The sequence below is a fragment of the Triplophysa rosa genome, linkage group LG15 (assembly GCF_024868665.1).
Source record: "Triplophysa rosa linkage group LG15, Trosa_1v2, whole genome shotgun sequence".
NCBI lineage: Eukaryota > Metazoa > Chordata > Actinopteri > Cypriniformes > Nemacheilidae > Triplophysa > Triplophysa rosa.
The window spans coordinates 10713217-10735617 of NC_079904.1; the positions used below are offsets into that span (position 1 = coordinate 10713217).

General features: G+C 38.2%; 1 protein-coding gene across 3 annotated transcripts; it reads right to left on the bottom strand.

The window, feature by feature from the left end:
- Positions 1–131: 131 nt before the first annotated feature.
- On the bottom strand, positions 132–20819 carry ppp4r4 (protein phosphatase 4, regulatory subunit 4). 3 transcript variants are annotated; one of them, XM_057352759.1, is made up of 25 exons: positions 19820–20819; positions 18714–18787; positions 11230–11332; positions 10966–11113; positions 10519–10592; positions 10319–10425; positions 10021–10128; positions 8959–9080; positions 8462–8584; positions 8093–8256; positions 6535–6654; positions 4832–4909; positions 3952–4035; positions 3633–3812; positions 3238–3343; positions 3012–3159; positions 2085–2226; positions 1944–1982; positions 1778–1849; positions 1429–1492; positions 1252–1332; positions 944–1034; positions 810–871; positions 576–732; positions 132–457 (listed from the first exon to the last, which is right to left on the bottom strand). In XM_057352759.1, exons 1-25 carry the CDS (start codon positions 19922–19924, stop codon positions 412–414), a joined length of 2598 nt encoding a protein of 865 aa, XP_057208742.1. In that variant the 5' UTR covers positions 19925–20819; the 3' UTR covers positions 132–411. The 3 variants fall into 3 exon arrangements, with proteins under 3 accessions (XP_057208742.1, XP_057208741.1, XP_057208743.1); XM_057352758.1 differs by having other exon boundaries at positions 3633–3815; positions 19820–20815; XM_057352760.1 differs by lacking the exon at positions 19820–20819 and adding an exon at positions 12084–12294 and having other exon boundaries at positions 3633–3815; positions 18714–18737.
- Between the last annotated feature and the right edge of the window lie 1582 nt (positions 20820–22401).

A 22401-nucleotide genomic window follows, 5' to 3' on the forward strand; every position in this document is an offset into this window, starting at 1 on the left:
CCAGGCACAATCTCATTGGTGGTATGTAATGGAGAGTTTCAAAACTCCTCAAGGAGTTTTTTGTCGATCATAAAAATACATAGTGCTTCTTTTTCTCTAAACCACTTCAAAAATATAAAACAGAATTTGCAAAGCATGCTATAATACAAGAAATAAAATAATGAGGCAGTAAATTAAATACATTCAATTACTCCTCAACTCTCGTTTTCATTTTATGACAAATGATGCAAATGTTTTTTGTGTGAGATAAGGCAGAGATGGATCGATGCAGACCATTTTGATGCCCCAGCCCATCTTAAATGTTTCTGGTATAGAGGAGAGAGGAATGGACAGATCCAAAGGGGCGAAACCGCTGCTGTAGAATGTTAAGTCTTATAGAAAGGGGATGTAAGTCAAAAGGCAAAGTGGTTATCACTCTCTCCCAGACTGCATTCCAAAAGAATTTGACTTTCGTTGTCTGTCGGAGAGAAACAGAAAAACAAACAAAAAGAAAGTTACAATCACTCACCTTCCACTTTGTAATTACAATTACACCTGAGATTCTATTCTTCTACAGAATTCTATTACAGACGTACACAGAGAGTTTCCTGGACTGTGTGTCTTTATTCCCATTACTCCGGTGGTCCACCGAGCTGCTTGTGTTGCTGCGGATCAAAACAGGCATGGATGATGTGGACGCGGTGGAGGAGATTGACGAAGCAACATTAAAGTGGTGGGATCGAAGGTTATCGTCTAGAAATAAAAGAATACAAGTGCATGAGAAATGTTTGAAATAAGGACTTCATTTAGTTAGAAATTAATTTAGTTACCATTTATTGGGAGCATGGCGCTCTTTCCTGATCCAGGGCAACTACCCAAATCTTTTACTTTTCTAAAGAGAAAATTGAGTTGGTCACAGCAAATTCATAACAACCGAAGCCTATAAAATGAGTCTTTAACGTACAAGGTTTTGTCCGAGTTTGTCATCTTGGTTGTTGTGGGATGGCCGCTGAGGGAACGACTTCGAGCCAGTTTGGCTCTCCGTATCTCCTTACCTAAAACATTCAAGCCACAGAAATTTTGTTCTTGTGAACCTTCACATAACAACTTTAATGTTTCATATTTCATTATTTTGTACTATATTCATAGTATCGTATAACTTATAAATGTAATTTTCTACCATGTTCATTTCATTACATGTTCTATTTAGGGCTTTCCTTATTACTTGGCATAAATCATGAACACAAATTTCCATTAGAAATAGATGCTTACCAGTAGAAGAGGATGGCGTTGCTCCTAAAGTGGACCCTGACATTCCTTTACTTCCAGACATGCCTGACTTGCTGTCTCTTTCTGCACAATGAGATTAAAAAGCAAACAAGATTTACACATTTTCATTTGTAAGACAGAAAAACACCTTATTATTAAATGAGAATGAACCTCCCTCACGTTTCTTATCAGTTTGTTTCTCTCCAGCTAGTTTGGCTTCGCTCTGTTGTCGTTCCAGCAGTTCCTGTTACCACAACACAAACACAATATGAGGAACAGCATCCATTATGTTTTTAAGGGTCATGCCATTTTCCTTTTCATTTTTTTATTCTGAAATTGCTACATTTAGGACATTAAGTACCGGAGATCACATAGATTTTCATAAAATGTAATTTTTTCCGTTCCAGCATAAAATGCTTAATTTACACTAAATTAACTACATTTAGTACATTTACAATATGCCTTAAATAACATTCTAAGTAAATTATAGGTTGCAAAATTGTAATAATAAAAATGGTTAATCTCCCACCATTTCAAGTAAAAGAGTCTCCTCCTTCTCTTTCTTCTGATCCAAGAGCTCTCTTTCATGCCTTTTATGATACTGTAAATGTGAACCGTTCTTTTAATATTAACAGTGAAACAAAACTTTTTCACACAGTTTTCAGCTTTACAGTAGGTGTGTAAATGACAGATACCGGCTCTGTAATGTCCATTTTGTCCAGCTCCAGAACTGTCTGAGAAAACAGTTTGAGGATTTAATCATTTCTGAGTAATGAAACACTTTGTTATACAGTATATTTTAAATCTGGATAGAAGACGTATATGGAGAGCCTCACTTTGCGCAAAGTTACCATTACATCCTTGTCCTTCTCACGGCACAACAATTTCCGCACACAAAACTCCAGCTGCTGAACCAGATGTTTGTCTGCTGGTCTGATGGTGGATCTCAATTTGGGTAGCATATAACAGACCTTGTACCTGTCAGGGTCACAGATTATGAGATTAAAATGAAGCAAAATTAATTTCAGAAGTCAATAAATTTTGCATACACCATTTTACTAATCACTCACTGTTTAGTTAAAATGTTTTACAGAAATATATATACTAAAATAAGTTGATTCATGTTGGATTTTAGAATAGCTGCTTAAAGAAAAACAATGTTTGAATACAGGCACAGCACGTCAAGTAATAAAAGCTTTTCCACATTATGTGACAATGAGCCACACTTCATTTTGACAGCCGCTTTGTTTCTATTTCTGTCTCGTCGCACCGGGTTGCCGCCGACATTGAAAACTCACTGAACCAAGATCCCACTCTTAATGTAAATTAAACTTCAAACGTGAAAGAGAAGAAAGTGTGGAAATTGAGAAAAATCTAATGTTACATGAGAAAACTGTTGGGTCACACACAAACACAGCTTGCTTGTCTGTGGAATCTTGTGCCTGGTTAGGTTCAACCATTAGAGGGATAGTTCACCCAAAAATAAAGTCTTGTCATAATTTACTCAAAACCTGTACGACATGAAACACAAAATATATATTTTGAGAAATGTATTTTTGTGTCCATACTATGGACGTCAATGGGGCCAATGTTGTTTGATAGCCAATGTTCTTCAAAATAACTTTTGTGTTCTGCAGAAGAGAGTCACTGAGGTTAAAAATGACATGAAGATAATGAATGAATTTTCACTTTTGTGTGAACTATTCCTTTATACATGGCACTGTAAACAGGATACAATGATACAACTGATGTAAAACTATTACCTGACATTGGCCACGGGGTCGCTGACCAGCTCAAGTGCCGGAATGAGGAAATGTTTGCAAAAATACGATTTGGAGAAGAGGTCTATTGTGATGTAACAAAGGTCCAGATAGCGCAGCCTGTTCCAATAGCTTCTTCCCTGGGCAAGCTCTTAAATTCAGAAGAGAAGACAGTCTTGACCAGCTTTACGAACATCTCACACACAAAAATCTAAGTACTGCCTTTCACCTTGTTTTATTTTGCTAATGATCTCTTGCCTCTGTTCCTGTTTGCGGTTGTAACGTAAAAACACACATAATGTTCTGACGGCTTCTTGCTGGACTGGTAGAACGTTCTAGAAATGCAGAAAGAGAAGAACAGATGAAATATGTGACCCTGCAATCATTTTGACATTTACAGTTTTCAACATAAAACCATCCTACATAATGTAAAGTACATTAGTAAATAGAACCTTGATATCTTTAATACTAACTGAGTAAGATGATGTCAAAGATTGAAATCACGGTCAAATTAATGAGTTAACTCAAATGTTGATGCTACTAAGACTTCAGCCTGGATTTCACAGGCAGGGTCACATATGTTGTCAGATGCTCAATAGGAGCGTGTATGTGTAATCAGGGTACATTGTTGGTGATGATGCTGAACATCCTCTGGAGGAAGCGGAAGTAGATCTGGTCTCCAGAGACGACACGGGGCAAACACGAGTAGCACTGCAGGAGCTTCTCATGAACTCTCCAGTGAAGTGAAGACGCTGCTTTCTGTTCTGCTGCCACCAGAGCAGGAACCAAGTCTGGAATGTTCACCTGCTTCAAGAGTGAGATGCTGTTTGACAAAGGTTAAAATGTCCCCCATTTTTTCAGTTCATTGTTATGCTCCTAATACCACCACAGTACTTTTTTCAATATCTCACATGAGCTAAATAAAGCAAAGTCAGGCTGGTACCTTGCTCTCAGGTCCTGCCCCCTCCCCTCTGGAAGTGGCCAGTTCTAAAGTCTCCTGGAGATTGTTTAAGAGAGCATCCAGTACCTGCAGAATCAAATCAAAACCTAAAACACTTTTCTACCATCCAAATAAAGCCTGGGCCTTCTAAAATTAGACATGCGCTACAATAAGACACCATCCTTTTGTCATGAGGCGCTATAAACTATAGATAGTTTATAATATTTGGTTAGATGTTTGATGCTGTTCATAGAGTTGTGCATAGCATTATAGTGAATGCTAATGCAGTGTGTGACTAACACCTCTCAGAGGATCATGACAGAATAAACAATAGCACACTCTCTCAGCCTCAGCTAGATGAGCATTGTATTCATTCATCCCACGCAGCCGCATGCACCCTCCGCAAAAGCTTGCATACTTGCACGCACACCCCAACAGACACAAACGTGGACATGGCATGTCTGGCACCTACAATCAATGTGATATTCGTTTGGAATTAACGGTGAAATGTGTATTTTTAATATTTGTGCGATGCCAGTGGCAAAGTATTTTATTTTGCTGATAATTTTGCTTGGTTCCAAAAACAAAATACATGAGCACACAAAAATGCCACTTTTACTATGTAAATCCAAACATTACGGTTACATATTGAGGTTTCGAATGATCAGAAGGCTATTTGTTCATGCAAACTTAGCATTTAGTTAAGGAACACAGAATGAAGACCATGTCCCTAGAATGTGAAGAATGTTACTATGTCTCACACAACACAGTGTGCCAAGGAAATGACTGTGCTGATTGAAGCCTTCACAAACAGCTGAAAGCTCTTCTGTAACAAACACGCAGACATAATTTAGACACACTTCAAACTTATTTCAGCTCTCACCTCTAATGAATCATCCTGCAGCAAAGTGATTAGCTCTTTGTGTACATAATGTACATTTGGGCCCAGCAATTTGACCACCTAATGCATAGGGATTAGAGAAAGATTGTTATGTGCTTTTTAAACAACCTTCTTCACTCCCACATGGTCATAACTAGGCGTGATGAAGTTTCCAAAAGCAAGCGATTAAGTCTGTCCGGACTTAATGTAAAATCGCTGCATAAGGAGTCAATTAGAACTTATTTGATTTTTAATACACAGCTATGAGGAACAGGAACCAATGAGATTACACAGTGGGCGGAGCTATCCAGGGGTGCGTTTCCCACAAGCATTGTTAGCCAGCTATGGTCGCAAGTTCCGTCGTTCCAGCATAGCTCAACGATTTAAGTGTTTCCCGAAACCATCGTTCCAACGATCAATCGCAAGCAGCATCGCAAAGTTGCGTGGTTGGAACTACAGGTCTAGAGCTGTGGTTAGAAGCATGGTTCCTTTTTATTATGACATGTACTTACATGCATCATGCCTTTGAGCAAACTAAGCATGCAACATGCAGTGCAGTGCATTCCATATCCATCATTCGAAATACATACAAATTTAATTTTACATCTTTTAATTTGTTAAGAAAATACAAGGGCTGTTTTTTGAAAAGTGCGCAGGCGAATGAAAGTACGTGCACTAGGACCCTGGGGAATCCCTGGGCGGAGTGACATAGGAGGAAACTTATGAATGAATGAAATATTGTGAAATAAAACAACAGATAACAAATCTGTAACAAATGCAATGTATGTTATTTACAGCAAGAATTTGACATTAATACGATCTGAACGTACAGTATTTATTAGTAGACGTAATTAATCCACCACCTTTATGGCGTCATCAACTAGATTGCTGAACCAACTTGGTTCAAACGATTGATCTCCGACAGAGTTACTACGGTTTCGGGAAACAGTCGTAACTACATCGTTAATTTCCCCAATAATGCATCGTACTATGGTGGTTAACCAGCGAGTTATGTCGTTGTTCGGGAAACGCACCCCAGATCAAAACCAAGTTATCAACAAAACATATCGGTCATGTCGGTTAAATAATAATAATAAAATTAAATAAATAATTAATCAAAAAAATTAAAGTAAATATTTAAAATAAAAAAATAATTATTAAATAAAAAAATTAATCAAATGGCATATATTGCAATAATTATACATACTGTCGCTTTCAGGCAGAAACCAAAAAGGCAGATGTCCAAAACCATGTCAGATAATGAATTAATTAATTAATTAAAACTACAAAATGTAAATAAAATTAATAAAACAATTCAAATAAAAAAATCGAATAAAAAAATGAATCAAATAGCAAATATTACAATAATATACATATTTTCGCTGTGAGGCAGAAACTATAGAAACTTAGAAAAGATAATTAAAACTGTTGTCAAGTTTACAAGATCTTCTTAACACTTTATGGACATACAATGCTTCTGCCCAACAGCAATGATATTTTATGCTATGTTATATTAACTATATTAAGTTTCGTAACATTCACAGTAGCTGTGATCTACCAATATTGAAAGTGTATTCTCCCAAATTCATTTGCTCGGTTTGTTTTTTAAAGTAATGTACTATAAAAGTATTTATCGATTGTTTATTATAATGAACCTATTCTTTACAGCCATTTACAAAAAAATTAATTAAGTTTTTTGATAGTACCTCATGGAAACCGCTAGCTGCCGTCCTCCGTACTGAAATCTCAGGGTCGTGACAGAGACTTGAGAAAGTACGATATAATTCAGACAGGAAGTGGTTTGGGTCAGCGAATAACACTATGGCCTGCAAATACAAATATAAATAAATTAATAAAATAAACATTGTATATTATACATGTTTTAAGTTAAATACAATGATATTCCGTGACAAACACAGCCTGTTGATCAAATAGACGTACAGTAATTTCTTTATTCAAAAACTCCAGTCACACAATCATTTGATAATAACTTCTTTTTACGACGATCCCCGTTGCTCAGAAAACAACAAACTGTATGGATCTAATCTAAGTCAAGTGAGAATAACACAGACATGACTTTCAAGCACCTTCATCTCAAACTCCTCATTGCACAAACCTACTGTATTCTGAGTGACTGTCATTATAAATAACCAGACAAACAACCAGGAGCGCTTGAGTGGTTGATGATGGAGCAGTCAGAGGTCTAATTTCTTTAAATGAGCTGTTGAGCTTTTCTGGAAGTCTCTGCCTCCACCGACAGATGGTAAAAATAGATTAGTCTGCTTTAGAATACTGGTTGGCTAAAATGTCTTTACAGTGATAGAAGCATCCTGTAAAGCCTTGTGGAAATTAAAACCTTTGAAAAGCAAGTGTCCTTAAATACAGAAATAAAGACATTCTTTAAACGGGTCATATGACACGGCTAAAACAAATATTATCGTTTGTTTTAGATGTAATGCAATGTGTATACACATACACAGACATTTTCCACATACCGTGCATGTTTGTATCTCCTCTTTGCCCCGCCTCTCTGAAACGCGAGGATTTTGAACAAAGCTCATCACTCTTAAAAGCGAGGTGTGCTATGATTGGCCAGATAACCAGTGCGTAGTGATTGGTCGAATACTGCAAGTGTGTGATGGAAATGTAACGCCTCTTACCATATTTGGAACATCAGGTTCCAAAGCAATTGTACAGGCAGGTACGCCCACCTTACTTGCGTATACATTTGGGCGGTCTTAGTCAACTCATACCACGAACTGACGTAGATTTGTGGGGGTGTGGTTACACGAGGCGTTTCAGGCAGGTCTGGGTGAGCATTCGCTTTTAGATAGAACGCATCTTTTGTTCCGACACTTTCATTTTTGCAATTTTACGTGTCTAATACATGCATGGGCAACTTATAACACACCAAAAACACAGAAAAACACGTATTCGTGCCATATGACCCCTTTAAGAATTAATAAACTGTAGGTTATTTTTCTAGAGGTTCATGTTCCAGTTGCCCTAAGTAAGGTAAGGAAAGGTCAAGTGTATAGTTTCTGTAACCTTATTCACAGTAAACATACAGCTTTCCCAAAAAATCCTTTGTTAAAAAACTAAAAATAATCATGTAATGTTCAAATTGTTTACAATGCAGCATATGTTATGGCTAATTTTGCCAGATTACTGTAAAAAGTCACAGATTATTTGTTACCAGAAGCAGTAGGCGAAAAACATTTCACCTTTAAAGATAAAGTGTTTTGAACATAATGCTAAACTCACTGGAAAGTTGTATGCGCAGTTCCTGCGCACCAGGGCGTATTTGTTCTCTAGCTCTAGTGGGTAAGGCTGGCTCTCGCAATGACCGTTTTCATGCTGGAGACCCAGACAGCACAGCTTTTTATAAAACTCAAGAAACCAGAGGTGCTGCTCATCCGTAAAAGACTCTGTTTAAACAAAACATAAGAATCCTATACAGAAACCTGATACATAGAAATACTGTACATGTACTGTATATACAACATATATGTTCATGCATTTCACTTATTTAAAAGTGTGTCACTGCTATACAATTTCATTTAGAACACAAAATTATTGCATTAAACTAATCGAAATATGTGTTTTAGGTGTAACAAGAAAACACACACTGACCCGAGAGGCCGTGACAAAGCTTTCCATACTGAAAGGACAAGGAAGCCAGCACTGCCTCATCACCTTTAAAACACTTTTCACAGAATGCCTTTACCAAGGGAAATATCACACAGCTCCTGTCATCTATGAAAAGATGGTGACAGAAAGGGAGGGAGGGTGAGAAGTTGACAGAGAAAGTGTGAGTTTTCAAAGGAGTTTCAAAACACAGCATGCATCTTTTCACAAAAAGCTACTTGCCAACATCTAAGTCTGATATTCCAGCATACATTAAAAAGCGTTACATATGAGAATAAGACGATGTTTTGTTGATATGAACAGGTACACAATGTGTTTGATGATGCACACAGTGGTGTACTCAAGAAAACAACAGGAAGTGCAAATGTTTCTTTCCATTTCTGACACTGTTGACTTTCTGTCCTTTCTCTGTTTTCTTCAGTCATATGAAATGAATACTGTACATTTAGTTTAATAATAAAACTAGATCATTTATTTCTTACCACTGTCAAACATCTCTATAAGGTTGATGATGGTGTCGAAGGCTGCTAGTCTCACTGTACTAGCTTCATCTTGGGCCAGCTCAACCAGTTCAGGGAGAACTTCAGCCTTAGTGTTGTCCACCCTGGGGCAGAAATAAGCAGTTAAAAACAAACAACACTCGCACTAAACCCTATTCTATGAGATCTTGTGTACAAACCTTAACTTTTTTGCAACATACGAAGTGCTTTCATTTCTAATTTAAGCATCAATCTGTCATATTATGTTTGTATAGTAATGAGATAGAAGAGCTATGCATTTCTGCAAGAGCAGAAGAGTAGAAAATGTCTGCCTAGTTAAAGTCACCATGAGGGAAATCTTCCTTTTATCTGTTACATAAGTGTAATATGACTTCAACTGCAGACTGTTTCTTTCTCAGGGAGACAAATGGAATGTAAAAGTGCAGAAAACTACAGTATATTAAAAAAAGAAAGAAAAAGAACAACTTGTGTAACTCATAGAAAACCATTACATTACATTTTAAGCAATCTGCTGACATATCAGATATCAGCCTACAATTATTTTCTTTGCGTCTAGTTTAGAACTGCGTCTGCTAATAGAGTTGTCTATTGAAATGTGCTGTCTGTGTCTGCAAATGTTTAATGTGCCATGGTCACTAACATTGTATACAGGAATTTAGCCCAATAACAGCATTAACAGTATTAGTTATTAAAGCAATAAGCCCCGAGAAGCAGTGGGTTACACTGCATTTTATAACAGCTAAGGGTGCTGTGGCACGACGCGAAGCGGAGTGCCTAAAACCCCGTAGCTGTTATAAAATGCACTGTAACCCACTGCTTCGCGGGGCTTATTGCTTTTACAAAACGGTTATTCCATATGCTTAGCAAGGTTTCATAAAATAAAGTAAATAAAATAATATTTAGGCTATGTGGTGCGGTCAGCCGTTATATATTGGGGTATTTTATAACGGCTTAGAACTCCGCTCAGCCAATCAGAATCAAGGACCAGAACTGACCATTTATAATCATATATGTTTAATGTCTCTCTGATTCACAGCTTTTTACCCAATTCCCCTGGTGATGTTCTCCAGCTGGCGACACATGCAGGCGCGCACCTCGTACTCCACGTCCTGGCACAGCGACCGGACTAGTGGCAGAAGGTCTTTCTTCACTCTGCAAAGACAAGCCGTGATGGACAACTAAAGAAACTACAGCTAGTCGTATTTAACACTGAAAAGTACTGTATAGATACTCAATTGTTAAACACACCAATCTTTTCATAATCAATACTTATACGTATATCTGTGATGTATGATATATAACTTCACATTTCATACTCTGTATAATGTGCCAACAAACTTACATTGATGACTCAAACTTGCCAACAACCTTTCCAAGGATGCGACAGCTGGCCAGACGTGCTGGGACAGACTGAGACAGCTGATGTTTTGATAACAGAGGACTCAGAATCTGCACAAATGATCAACCACAGCAAAATGATTTTGAATTCACACCTACAATTGATTTCTATGGCGTGTACAATGCGACAACTGATGCTGCTACCTCTTGCCTGATAGTTTCCTTTGGTAAAGCATCAATTGCTGAGAGCAACGTCTCCAACCAAGCATTGCTGACCACTGTTAAAAATGAGACAAAGCGCTTTAGCGGATTGTGTCCTTGACAGAAATATGCGTTTCACTTCGGCACAAGAAATACAGTACTGCCTTCCAATCACAAGATTGCAAATTGTTAGGACTCATGCTGTACCCGGACATAATGTAACCGGGTGTAGAAAAAACTCGCCTCAATCTAAAGTAATGCATTGCATTTCTAATTTTCAAAAGATCCAAGTTTTCTATGGAACCATTCAGCCAAAAATGGTTCTTCTATGGCATCACAAAGCATCTTTATTTTTTAAAGTGTACCCTAGCCTCTAAGTACTTTAGAAATCCATATTTAATCAAATTACACATTGTAATAGCTTGGTAGGCTTTATCAAACAATGACAACCTGTGTCCCTGTGGTCGAGATTTAAAAGAACTATCTGCAAGATTGAGTGGGTGTGTGTCTGGATGAGGACAATGTCGTCTTGGAGGATGGTCAGGAAAGATCCTGCTGCAGCGAGCTGCATATCTCCGCCAGCTACATGGAGAACCTCCTGTTGGGTTAAAAGAGGAGACTCTGTATGATAATTTACAAACAGCACATACTAGAAAGTCATAAAATGATCCCTGCAAACAAAAAGCGAAATAAATGAAGTATATTTCGGCATACCCTGACTTTTGGAACCACCCTGCGGAAAGTCTCTGCTGGATTTTGACGCACTAGGATTGGCAGGTTGATAATGACGCTGGCTCGCTGAATATCCTCACCAGAACTTAAAATGAGACAGAACAATTTGGTCAAAATGATAATATATATAATCAGGCGAGTTAGTAATCTGTCATATAGGTAAAAATATGGGACCGCATAGCATGGATTGCAGATGTTTAGTGAATAAGACTTTATGTCTAAAGAATACAAATAAGAAATGAAGACTGAATTGACCTCAGTGTTGTTTTGTGCACTAGGTTTGTGTATTACGTCTATTTGTAGCCTTCTAGGTGCATTATCTTGTTTCTCAGAGACTGACGTTTTCCTTCATCACCTCAGCGTCTGTATCAACCTCATCTACATTTAAACAGACACTTTTATGCAAAGACATATACATTTATGTGACTTTAATGTAAACAGTTTATCAGTTTGTGTCATTGCTATCAAATGGAGATTTTTATCTTTTCCTGGTGCTATAATTGTCTAGAATTAGAATGTTAGAAAGTAGGAAAAATGATTGAATCATTTTTTTTAATGAGATATTTTTAAGAATTTAGGAAACCTTTGGGACACTACCTAGTCAATGAGGCCTCAGAAATGTCAGTTGGTGACATTTGTCCAAATATCTATCTTTGTGTTGAAAAGAACAAAGACATTTATACAGATTTGGAGCAACTTTGGGGGAGGGTGGAGTAATTCATGACATTTTTGGGTGGAGTATCCCTTTAACGTCTCAGGCTTTCTTATTTCTCTCTCACGTCTGTCAGTCATGTGCTGTTGTACTAAATAATGAACTATAAACAGGTATTCATTACTTTTTCAGCGATAAGTTGTCCTCCTGTGTCCTTTGTTGGCAGAAGGTTATTTAATAACCAAGAAACAGCCTCACCTGCTGCCAAGTTTGTCTAAGAAGAAAGTAATGTGGTCATGCTTTGTGCACTTCTTGAATATGGTTAATAACATGCAGCACCTTAGCGATGCCTGTGTTGCCATGCACTAAATGACAGGGAGAAGAGCAGCTGGCATCTACAGAGAAAGAAAAGACATAATCAGCTAAAGACCAGGTGCTGAAGGGTTTGGTAACACAACCCCAATCCCATCAGCCTCGAGCGTCTGTTCGCTGCAGCCAGGTCTTAGCTGGGATGTGGTCAGAAAGTAAAAAGAGCTACACTTGCATTTGTAATGAGATTTCCCTGGTGAGTGAGGAATACGCTATGAGCTCGGCCCAGAGAAGCATTTCATTGCTCAGTGGTTGCTTTTTCATGGCTCAAGAGACACTTGGTGCTCAGTTATGTTTTATGTAAGTACCAACTACCAAATTTGTCTTGGATCTTTATGGCAAATAAACACAGAAACAGATTTGTTTTAATACAAGATCATTTGGGTTTGTAAGAACCTCACGAACGTCTGAATTTAAAGGAACAGATCACCAAAAAAAACCATTCTCATCATTTATTTACCCTCGAGTCTTTTAAAACCTGTATATGACTCTTTCTTCTCTGGAACAAAAAGGAAGATATTTTGAGAAATGTCACAGTGGACATATGTCTCTTAGAACAATGGAAGTGTCATGAAAATGTCATGATTCATGATTCTGTCATGATTCTGCCTCATCATGTCATGTCTTTCTTGGTCTTGTGGCAGGATCATGGCAGAGCCTCATGTTTTGTGTGGAGAGAGGCATGTTATTGTTGGTTCTGACATAGCATGCGCTCTCTCCGGTCTTATCTTCGGCCCCGCCCCTCTCATTTCCTCGTTTAGCTTTCCTTCAGTGTTTCATTCCCGACACCTGTCCCTTGTTCATTATCCTTTGTTAGTCTTCCTATTTAATGCCCTTGTGTTTGCTGTTATGTGCTGGTTCGTTTTGCTTGTATTCCGTGTATGACATTTGTCATTTCTTGCTCTGTGGATTATCCGGTCAAGTCTTAGTAAGTGTATAGTTATAGTTCTTGTCAAGTGTTGTTTTAGTTTAGTCCAGTTTCAGTTAGTCTATGTTCTGTCGAGTCCGAGTTATTATTTCCCCTGTTATTGTTGTTTTGCCTCCTCGTGGGTTTTGCTTTGTGTCTTATTGTTAAATAAAGTCCTTGTGTCACCATCCTACTGCCTGCGCTTGGGTTCTGCCGTCCTATCGTGACAGGAAGTCAATGGAGCCCTAATGTTGTTTGGAAACCAGTGTTCTTCAAAATATTTTTTTGTGTTCTGCAGAAAAAAGAAAACCACACAGGTTTGGCATGACATGAGGGTGAGTAAACGATGAAAAGAATATCAGTTTTGGATGAACTACCCTTTAACTGTAAATACAAATTTTAAAGTTTGATAGCGTAATAGAGATTTTTTTAGCACAATTTAAGACAATCTATTTGAAACATCTAGAGGAGACACATGTGAAAGATCTTGGGTCGAGTTCTAAGAAGAAAATCTGAAAAGCACTTAGCAAAAGACTTCATCGGGTCTAACCCTTCTTCCCATTGAATCTCATCAAAGAGATCTAATTTCTCTTTCACAAGGCTACACAACAGCACAAAATGTTCAAAATAAAAGACCCATTTTCGATACACTTTTATTAGAGTTTTGTTAGAAAACTATAAGAGAGGGAAAAGACACAACAGTTCATCAAACCTATCGAGCCATCTCATCTCCCTGAGCTTTGCTGTTCTCAGTCAAGTCTAGCGTACCAACACAAAACTGACACAGTGAAGAAGAGACAAAAGCAACTCACAAGTCAAGAAATAGTGACACACTGTTTGATTTCACCCCCTCCAAAAGAAGTGGGTCGACAGTTGATAGTTGAGCCAGCAGGACTGTAATGAAACCTAAACAAAGCCCACTTAGCAATTAGTTTTCATTTGGCAGCTTCTCTGATCATTCCAGCCCCAACGGACCACTGATGCTGAGGAGGAAGTGAAGAGCACAGGCTGTTACAAACTGTCTGTGACTAGACAGCACACTCTCTATCTTTACAAAGTGACACAATTTCTTAAATTGTGCACATGCTTCACACCACAATGTTGCTGATGGAAAATCGTCGATAGTTTAAAAACGGATCTTATCATTTACATTTTATGCATTTGGCAGACGCTTTTATCCAAAGCGACTTACATTGCATTATCCTATACATTTATACATACAGTAGGTATGTGCAATCCCCTGGGATCGAACCCACAACCTTGCATTGTTAACGCAATGTTCTTAACACTGAGCTACAGGAAAGCTCATCATTGAGCGCTTTTCCACCATCGCACCGAATCAATGCTCTTACCACTGAGCTACAGGAAAGCTTATCATTGAGCGCTTTTCCACCATCGCGCCGAATCATTCTCGTTGCTTAATCGTTCCACTCCGTGCCGATCTTGGCCAGCCGGTACATACAGTGAATGGTTTCATTTTCCACCGTAGGGCTGATAATGGAAATCTTTAGAATATAAACAAACGCGTCACGCGCTGCCTTGGTAACACAAGAGACTGAGCAATAACGTCTCTGCACGCATTCTATTAGACAACCATGCCGAAAATTCTGAGCTGAGAACAATTTGTATTCGCACCGTTTCAAAACAGGTTCACGTGGAAACATAACTGTAACCGTTCCAGACTGTGCTTAGAACGGTTCGTCGCGATGGTGGAAAGGCTTTATACATGTAGTAAATATCTCCAAATACAATTACAAAATGTCAACCCCAAATGTAAAACCCTATTGTTGCTCCTATCCCCATAACTACTGCATACAGTTAGCTGAGTGCACAATGCCCAAAAAAGCCCATTCTAACAAACAAGTCCTGACAGAAACAACAAAAAACATCTCTCAAAACCCTGCAGCATCATTAGCATTACTCTCAGCCAGAGCAGTGACGCATTCAATGCTGCGCCTGACATCAGCACTACAGCATGGAACAAATCTTTCTCATTGAGCCTCAGCTAAACTCTAAACTGTGCCTTGAACTTGGTCACACGCCTGCAGATCAACCTCTAATGTCTATAACCTAAAAGTTATATTAATTGTCTTACTTAAAGGGATACTCCACCCAAAAACGAAAATTCTAGTCTAGTTGTTCGAAACCTGAATACATATCTTTGTTCGGATGAAAACAAAGAATGATATTTGTAAGAATGTTAGCAACTGACATTTCTGGGGCACCAATTACTACCCTAGTAGGAAAAATTTAAATGGCAGTCAAAGGTGCCCCAGCTTTCCTAAATTCTTCATAATATCTTCTTTTGTGTTAAAAAAAAATCTTTTTTCCTACTATGGTAGTCAATGGTGCACCAGGACTGCCAGTTGATAAAATTATTCCAAATATTTTTCTTTGTGTTTAACCAAACAAAATAATTTATTCAGGTTTAGAACAACATGAGGGTAATTCATGGCAGAATTTTCATTTTTGGGTGGAGTATCCCTTTAACTTTAACTACTTTGACTACTTTGAAATGGGAACAAAATTTTGTTTGGGTATTTAAAAAAATAACAAACTCACCGGCACAGATCACATATTTATTGCTTCTACGAAATTATATCCCTAATGTAATTTGAGAAAAGCCTTCACTTTGTTTGTAAAATGAGCACGAGAAAATATGCTAGAAAAGCACAAAATGGCAAACGCCAAATTAAAGGAGCAGTTTACAAAATACCCTTAAAAAAGACATAACGTGAAGTGCATTCTCTCAAAGAGAGCATGTTTTCAGTTTTTAAACATAAAACGCGTTTGTCCCATGTATTAAACAATGTGCCCATTGTAAAGACATAACGCAAAGTGCATTCACTCAAAGAGAGCATGTTTTCAGTTTTTATAGATATGATGCATTTATCATGTGAAAGTTCACTTATAAGAGCAATGTGCCGGATTTAAAGATGTAACGCGTTTGTGCATTCACCCAGAAAACAGCGTCCTCAGTTTTTAAACAAATAACAACAAAGTGTTTGGTTTTTAAAGATGAGACAGGGTTTCTCATTCGCTTAAGGACCATTCTCTTCAGTTTTGTTGTTGAAAGCACCGGCTCACACAGCCCTGCGCTTTCTGCTGGAAAGGGGGCGGAGACCAGCAGCTCATTTGCATTTAAAGAGACACACACCAAAACAGCCTGTTTTTCCTCACAGGCAAAAATGAACATGTAGGGTACAGTATAATACAAGATCTGTGGTGTATTTTCATAGACACATTCTGTGGACTCCTAAGATTTATATTACATTTTGTAAAAGGGCTACATTTGGGGGCCTTTAAAATGACACTTTTTAAAATAAATTAGCATATAAGATCAATACTAATATCTTGTCTTACATAGCTACTGCTACCACTAAACATAGCCAACTTTGCATTTCAAAAGAAACTAAATTGTCACAAAACACACAACTGGACACAACTTTATGTATTCAACACGGTGTTCAAATGCAAAAACAAGCTACTGTAGCTTTAATGACAGTGACACAGTGGACAATGACTGTAATATATGTTCAACATCCTATTATTGGTTTACATAACACAAAGTATGCAAATGCTGAGAATGACATCATATTTGCAGAACCATAATCTAACCAGGTCTGCACATCAGGAGGACCCGCCACCAGTCATTAGGGGTATAACGTTCAAATTACTCACGGTTCGCTTTGTGTCACGGTTTAGGGTCACGGTTTCGGTTTCAGTTCGGTTTGTGCTATGGTAAGGTTGAATCTGATTGGCTAAAGAGTACGACAACCCACGTGGGTGGGGTTGCGCTGCCAGGAGAGTCTCAAAAAACACACACACACACATCCAAGCCGATTCACACGTGAGTGACGATTTGCACATTCACATAACACGATAAACGTGTACATTTTAAACTTTCGAAATATTTGTGCACAGTCGTATGTTTGCGAAAAGTACTTTATGAGAAAATAGTTTTGTTTTACGCACGTGAATTGCTTTTTGTAAATGTATATTTATACTTTGTGCACGCAAATGAGGTTTTGTTCATGTGAAACTGTTTACGCATGTGTGTATCTTGTTTTACGCGTGAATAATTAATGAGACTAAAATCGCTCCATACATACGTCAATCCTATTGAAATTTGTCTACGTTATTTGATTTGTTGTAGGTATTAAATGTGTATCCATCGACAAACAAACATTAGCTGAACTTTGTCAGTCTGTTTTATGCATTATAATTTCTAACGAACCATATTATAAATGCGTCGTCAGATTTAAGATGAGCGTGCCGAACCGTTGGTGGAGAACCGTGCGGTACAATTTTTTACCGAGAACCGTTACACTCCTATCAGTCATCGATTTCAAAACAAACACTTAACACTCTCTTCTATCATGTTACAGATGCTCTGGTAGCCTGCTATTATGTGCCAAATGACAGTGAACAGGGGCAATTAAATTGTTCTCAGAACTAGTTTGCCACCCGAGGGAGTCGGGCTACAGACTGACTCTGGAACTGAATTAGCACAGCGAGAAGCGATTTACAGTTTTATAGGTTAAAGAGGGACAAAATCAGATATTACAAATGTTTTGGGTTTTGGGTAAAAAAGCATCACAACAATGGATTTCCATGTATGTGTTCATTTTGGCATACCACAGAAGTTGTTATAGCATGTTATACGGCAAATGCTGACTTGATAAATGTGTCAAAAACAATGGTGCTCCCACTAGACTGTTGAGCAAGAGCAAGCTTTTAAGTATAAAGTAACAAGAGCAAGCTTTTAAGTATAAATTTAACACAAATAGGTGCAAATAAAGTTAAACCCTATAGGCATTAGAATAATCGCTTTTAATGTTGCATTTTCTTCTGTTTTAACACTCACGTTTTTTGTGTTTCTAAGACAAAGTTGACAAAACATAAATTGATTTAAGTATGCTAATTACAAACTAACGACACTGTAAGATTAGACAAATATATGTAGATTCTGGGGGAATCGAATGAAATTTAACTCTGTTTCCTCAGTAATAAGAACCAGATCCATTCAACTTTAATGATCAGATAAGACTGTATCACTGTTAATCCTTCATCTGAATGACGGTAACATGGAAACCTAAGAATGGTGACTCCCTGAAGTCCTTCAAGACATAGTTAGCTCTGCCTAGATATCAATGAGAAGCCATTAAAATATACATCATTAGGCTAGTACAGCGGCGACGACACAGCCTGCCCTGACCCACTGCGCGGGATGTTCTGTGCCAGTTTTAGACGTTGAGAAGTTGCTGTGCGGTCAGTTTACCCCGGATACACATTCGGGTAAACGGCGACAGTGGAAAACACTGGTGAGCAAAACTGACCCAAATAATCTCACAGCTTTATTCATGTTGCAAAACATGACAGAGTTCACAACATACTGCCATTTAAACTATAAGGAACACAAACTAACATTTAGACACTGGTAATTGCTATTCAAATAACTTGACAATGTCTTTTATGATTACTGCTGTACCAGTATGTACTGGTATTGTTTTCGATACAAATCAGCTGTTATTTTACCTGAGAAGGTAGACTGCTCGCTCAATGTCATTCAGATCTTCATCCACTGTGAGTTTATCAATCTCTTCTGCAGTCTGCAAATGATGAAAACAATGAGATTTTGAGGGATGATGGTACAAACCGGCATCACCATCTGCACACTGCAAGTGCACACAGTGCATGGACAGAATAAAAAAACATTTGCATAAAATGTTTAGCATGGCCATAGAAAATGGAGACTGAACTTTACAAAATTAGTGGTCTTAAATAAAGAATGGTCAGTAAATTGGGCAAGATTCCATTACAGATGACTCAGCCAAATGTGTGAGGAGGCTGCAAGAGAGGCAGGATGCGAGGCAACAGGGACTGCGTGGGAGGAGATAGTGTGGGGGACGGGAGCCATGTGGGTGCCTAGTCTATTACTTTAAGGCTTTCAGACCCACGTTGGTTTTCTTTGGAAGCTCCCTATTAAAAACAATGAGGGACAGAAAACACCCGCCCCCTCTGAAGGCGTTGCTTTATTCCCCGCATACGTGATAAGACTCATAAGAGAGTATCCTTGCTTAACTTCACCGTAAGCAGGTGCGCATGGTTGCGCAGGGCTGAGACGCACAAAACGAAACACGCGAATGTATGTGATTGCCAGTCAAAGATTTTAAGATTTCAGCGTAAGTAATGTGAAAAACGTTATAGTTGAAAGTGGAAATCCTCTATTCCGCAGTGGTGTGGCGCGAAAATGAGGAGGCGAGGCGGTGATGCGGACAGCTGACAAAAACTGCGTCACTCAGCAGACAGAAGTGGGTAACCCCAGTTCTTCCCAAAGGAATCTATTAGATTTACTACTCAACATAAAAATAATAAATCCTATATATTATACAATAAACGGTCGTGGTGTGAGCAACATAAGAAAACATAGTAAAGCACATAAAAAAATCATTTTCTGTTTTAGGCTGTTTAACTTCTCATAGCGTTTTCCCACACAATCCATCCGCGCTTTCAAACATAACATTACCCTCTGAGAAATAATCCGTATTAGTAAATATTGTACCATAAATGTCTCATAAACAAAACAATGATGAACACTAGGAGAAAATGATCTAATACATGATTTGTAATACATAGCCTACCTTCAGACTCCTTCGTATGGGTCTCTCGATAAAAGTAAGATCTTGCAGGTCATCTATCTCTCCATACAAACTGGACTGACTCGGCGTCATTTTCCTGACAAACATCTGTACTAAGTTTTTTCTTAATTCTGTCGCGAGAGTCAAAGTCCTTTCATTATTGCGGCACCTTGACAGGGAATGACTGATGATTTATTTGATGAAGAGAGGACGGTCCTCCCACGACAAACGCGTCCCACCGGTTGCAAAAGTATCGCTAATTTCCTTGCGTTGTAGGACATTCAATCGTTTGTGAGGTTTACACGCGCGCCTTCTGGAGAGATGCGTGTGCTGGCGGCTGCAAACCACGCAGCACGTACAGTAGTAAGGGAATCCTGCGATGAAAGTGCTGATAACTTACCAAGAAAATACGGATTGGATGCGTGTTTCCCACTGGAGCAGCTGTAGATGTCGAGCGCTTTTGGTCAGCGCATGCTGTTGTGCAAAAATATCCTTTCCCAGCTTATGTCACGTTGACATGGGGCAAACCACCCAGATATGGCTGTTTTCACAGAAAGCAGAGATCCCCCTTTCAAGATATTCCCGATGGGCGTTAAATGTAAGATTAAGTTTACATCAAGAGCTACATTGCATTACATTAGCCTGGCCGCACATACCTGTTCACCTGGCTTGGCGTTAGCTCGCTAATAACGCGACAACAAAGTTGAAAAAAATGGACAGTAGAAAAGACACCTCTCGACCAAGCCGTGCATTTTGCCCATTTAATGCTTATCTCAATCAAACACCCGTAAATGTAAGCCAAATGGCGAACGGATCATTTCACAAGCCTACGTCTGTTAGATTTGAAAGCCCTGTGTGTATGTGCTAGCAAGCAGGAATATACAAACCACGCAAACGCACTGCGCCAACTAAACTGGTTTCCATGGAGACAGCATGCCACAGCAGTTCAGAGCGACGGGAACGTCAGAGCGTTGAGTTGAAGTTCGTCATCGCGATCGGCACAGAACAAGAACACGAGCGGCCGATTGCTTTCGGCTGTGGTGCTGTAATTGATTACGTTTACTTGGAGCACGACATTCTAAATATGGCTAATTCCGGGAAACCTTCTGCTCTAAATAAACTCTGTTTTATGCTCATTGTGTAAACTTGTAAACGAATGCTTCCAGACGTAAGGTTAATGCATTTAAATACACAATTAAGAATGAAGAAAATAGGCATATTTGGACTTTTGGAAAGGTGTTAATTAATCGTTAGTAGGCTAATCGTTTATCGTACTGAATGCCTTTTTGCAATATTGTATGAATGGTTTCTAAGGTGTCATTAAAAGAAACATCCAGTCAAGTCAGCTTCATTTTAGTTTATAATTTGTTTTTAAAACACTGAAACCAGAGTATTTCATTAAAAGATCTCTGTCCAAAAGGTCAATCATGAATTATCACTGCTTTTTATAAAACATTGAGCTACACTGTATTTGATGTAAACTACAGTTTAACTGTGCCTATAATGTTTTCAAATGACCAAAAGTTTGTTCAAATAGACCGTGCAACTGAAAGCTAATACACTGGTGTGCTGGCAATATTGTATCCAAAGAACAATATGTATCCATAATTTTCCTACTAAATGCACTGTACATTGTGCATACAGTATGTTCATATACAGTATATGTATTTGTACTTTTAACGCTCAGTAAATTCTTAATGGCAATGACTGCATCCTGATCTTAAAAAACATTGAAAGCTGAACAAACAGTCGAAAATGTATAGCTTACTCTTACAGCTGCAGTGCAATATAACAACTGCCAGTTACCTTGCCAACAGCTGCCGTTGTTTCTGCTGCCTAGTTTATTTTGGTGTTAAACTGCAGGTGTACTCTACAAATATTTTGTTGAACTGAACTGCAGTTATACTGTATTCCTTTAATTTTATATTACGCTGAACTACTGTATTGTAGTTTCCTAAACTGATGCATTTGTACTGTAGTGCATGGTAATTTTAGTATAATTCTATAATGCATGAACTGTACTGCATTGTACTGATTGATGATATGCTATATGATAAATACTGCTGTACAGTTCATGGCTGTTTATGATTATGGAGTAGGCCTAAAGCATCATTGTACTAAGAATGTTTGTATAACTTTACCTTGAAAAAAACAAGACGTTTAAAATAGTTTAACCAGACGAGGGCGCCAATGTACCGATTGTATTTTCTTGCATTTGAGACCCATATGTGATTCATGTCATGTGTGAACCCTGAAAGTCTAAACTGCAATATTTTACCATCAGTTCAGCCTGATAGTAACTAAAACAAAAATGCAATGTATTTTAAGCAATGTAATCAATTAATGCTATTATGTGTTTCCTGATTGTCATCCCAGATAAATATTTTTGACCTGCGTTTGTTAGTCTTGTTTGTTGGCCATAGCAATCCAACCATTTTCATCACGTCAGTCATAATGTAGACTGTACACTTTTATCCAGCATAAAAACAATAGCGAATAGACCCAAATGGGATTTTGAAGTTTAATGGTTATAATTTTATTCGCAACATGAATGCCACCATTCACATGGACAAAATTGGACCAAA

Bases quoted from the DNA above. Each gene is read 5' to 3' on its own strand.
- ppp4r4 (XM_057352758.1), bottom strand. From the start codon at position 19,924: ATGTTTGTCAGGAAAATGACGCCGAGTCAGTCCAGTTTGTATGGAGAG. The intron at 18,788-19,819 runs GTAGGCTATGTA...CATCATTTGCAG, and splicing joins CCATACGAAGGAGTCTGAAG to ACTGCAGAAGAGATTGATAA. The intron at 9,081-10,020 runs GTAAAAAGCTGT...TTTCTGCCCCAG, and splicing joins AACATCACCAGGGGAATTGG to GGTGGACAACACTAAGGCTG.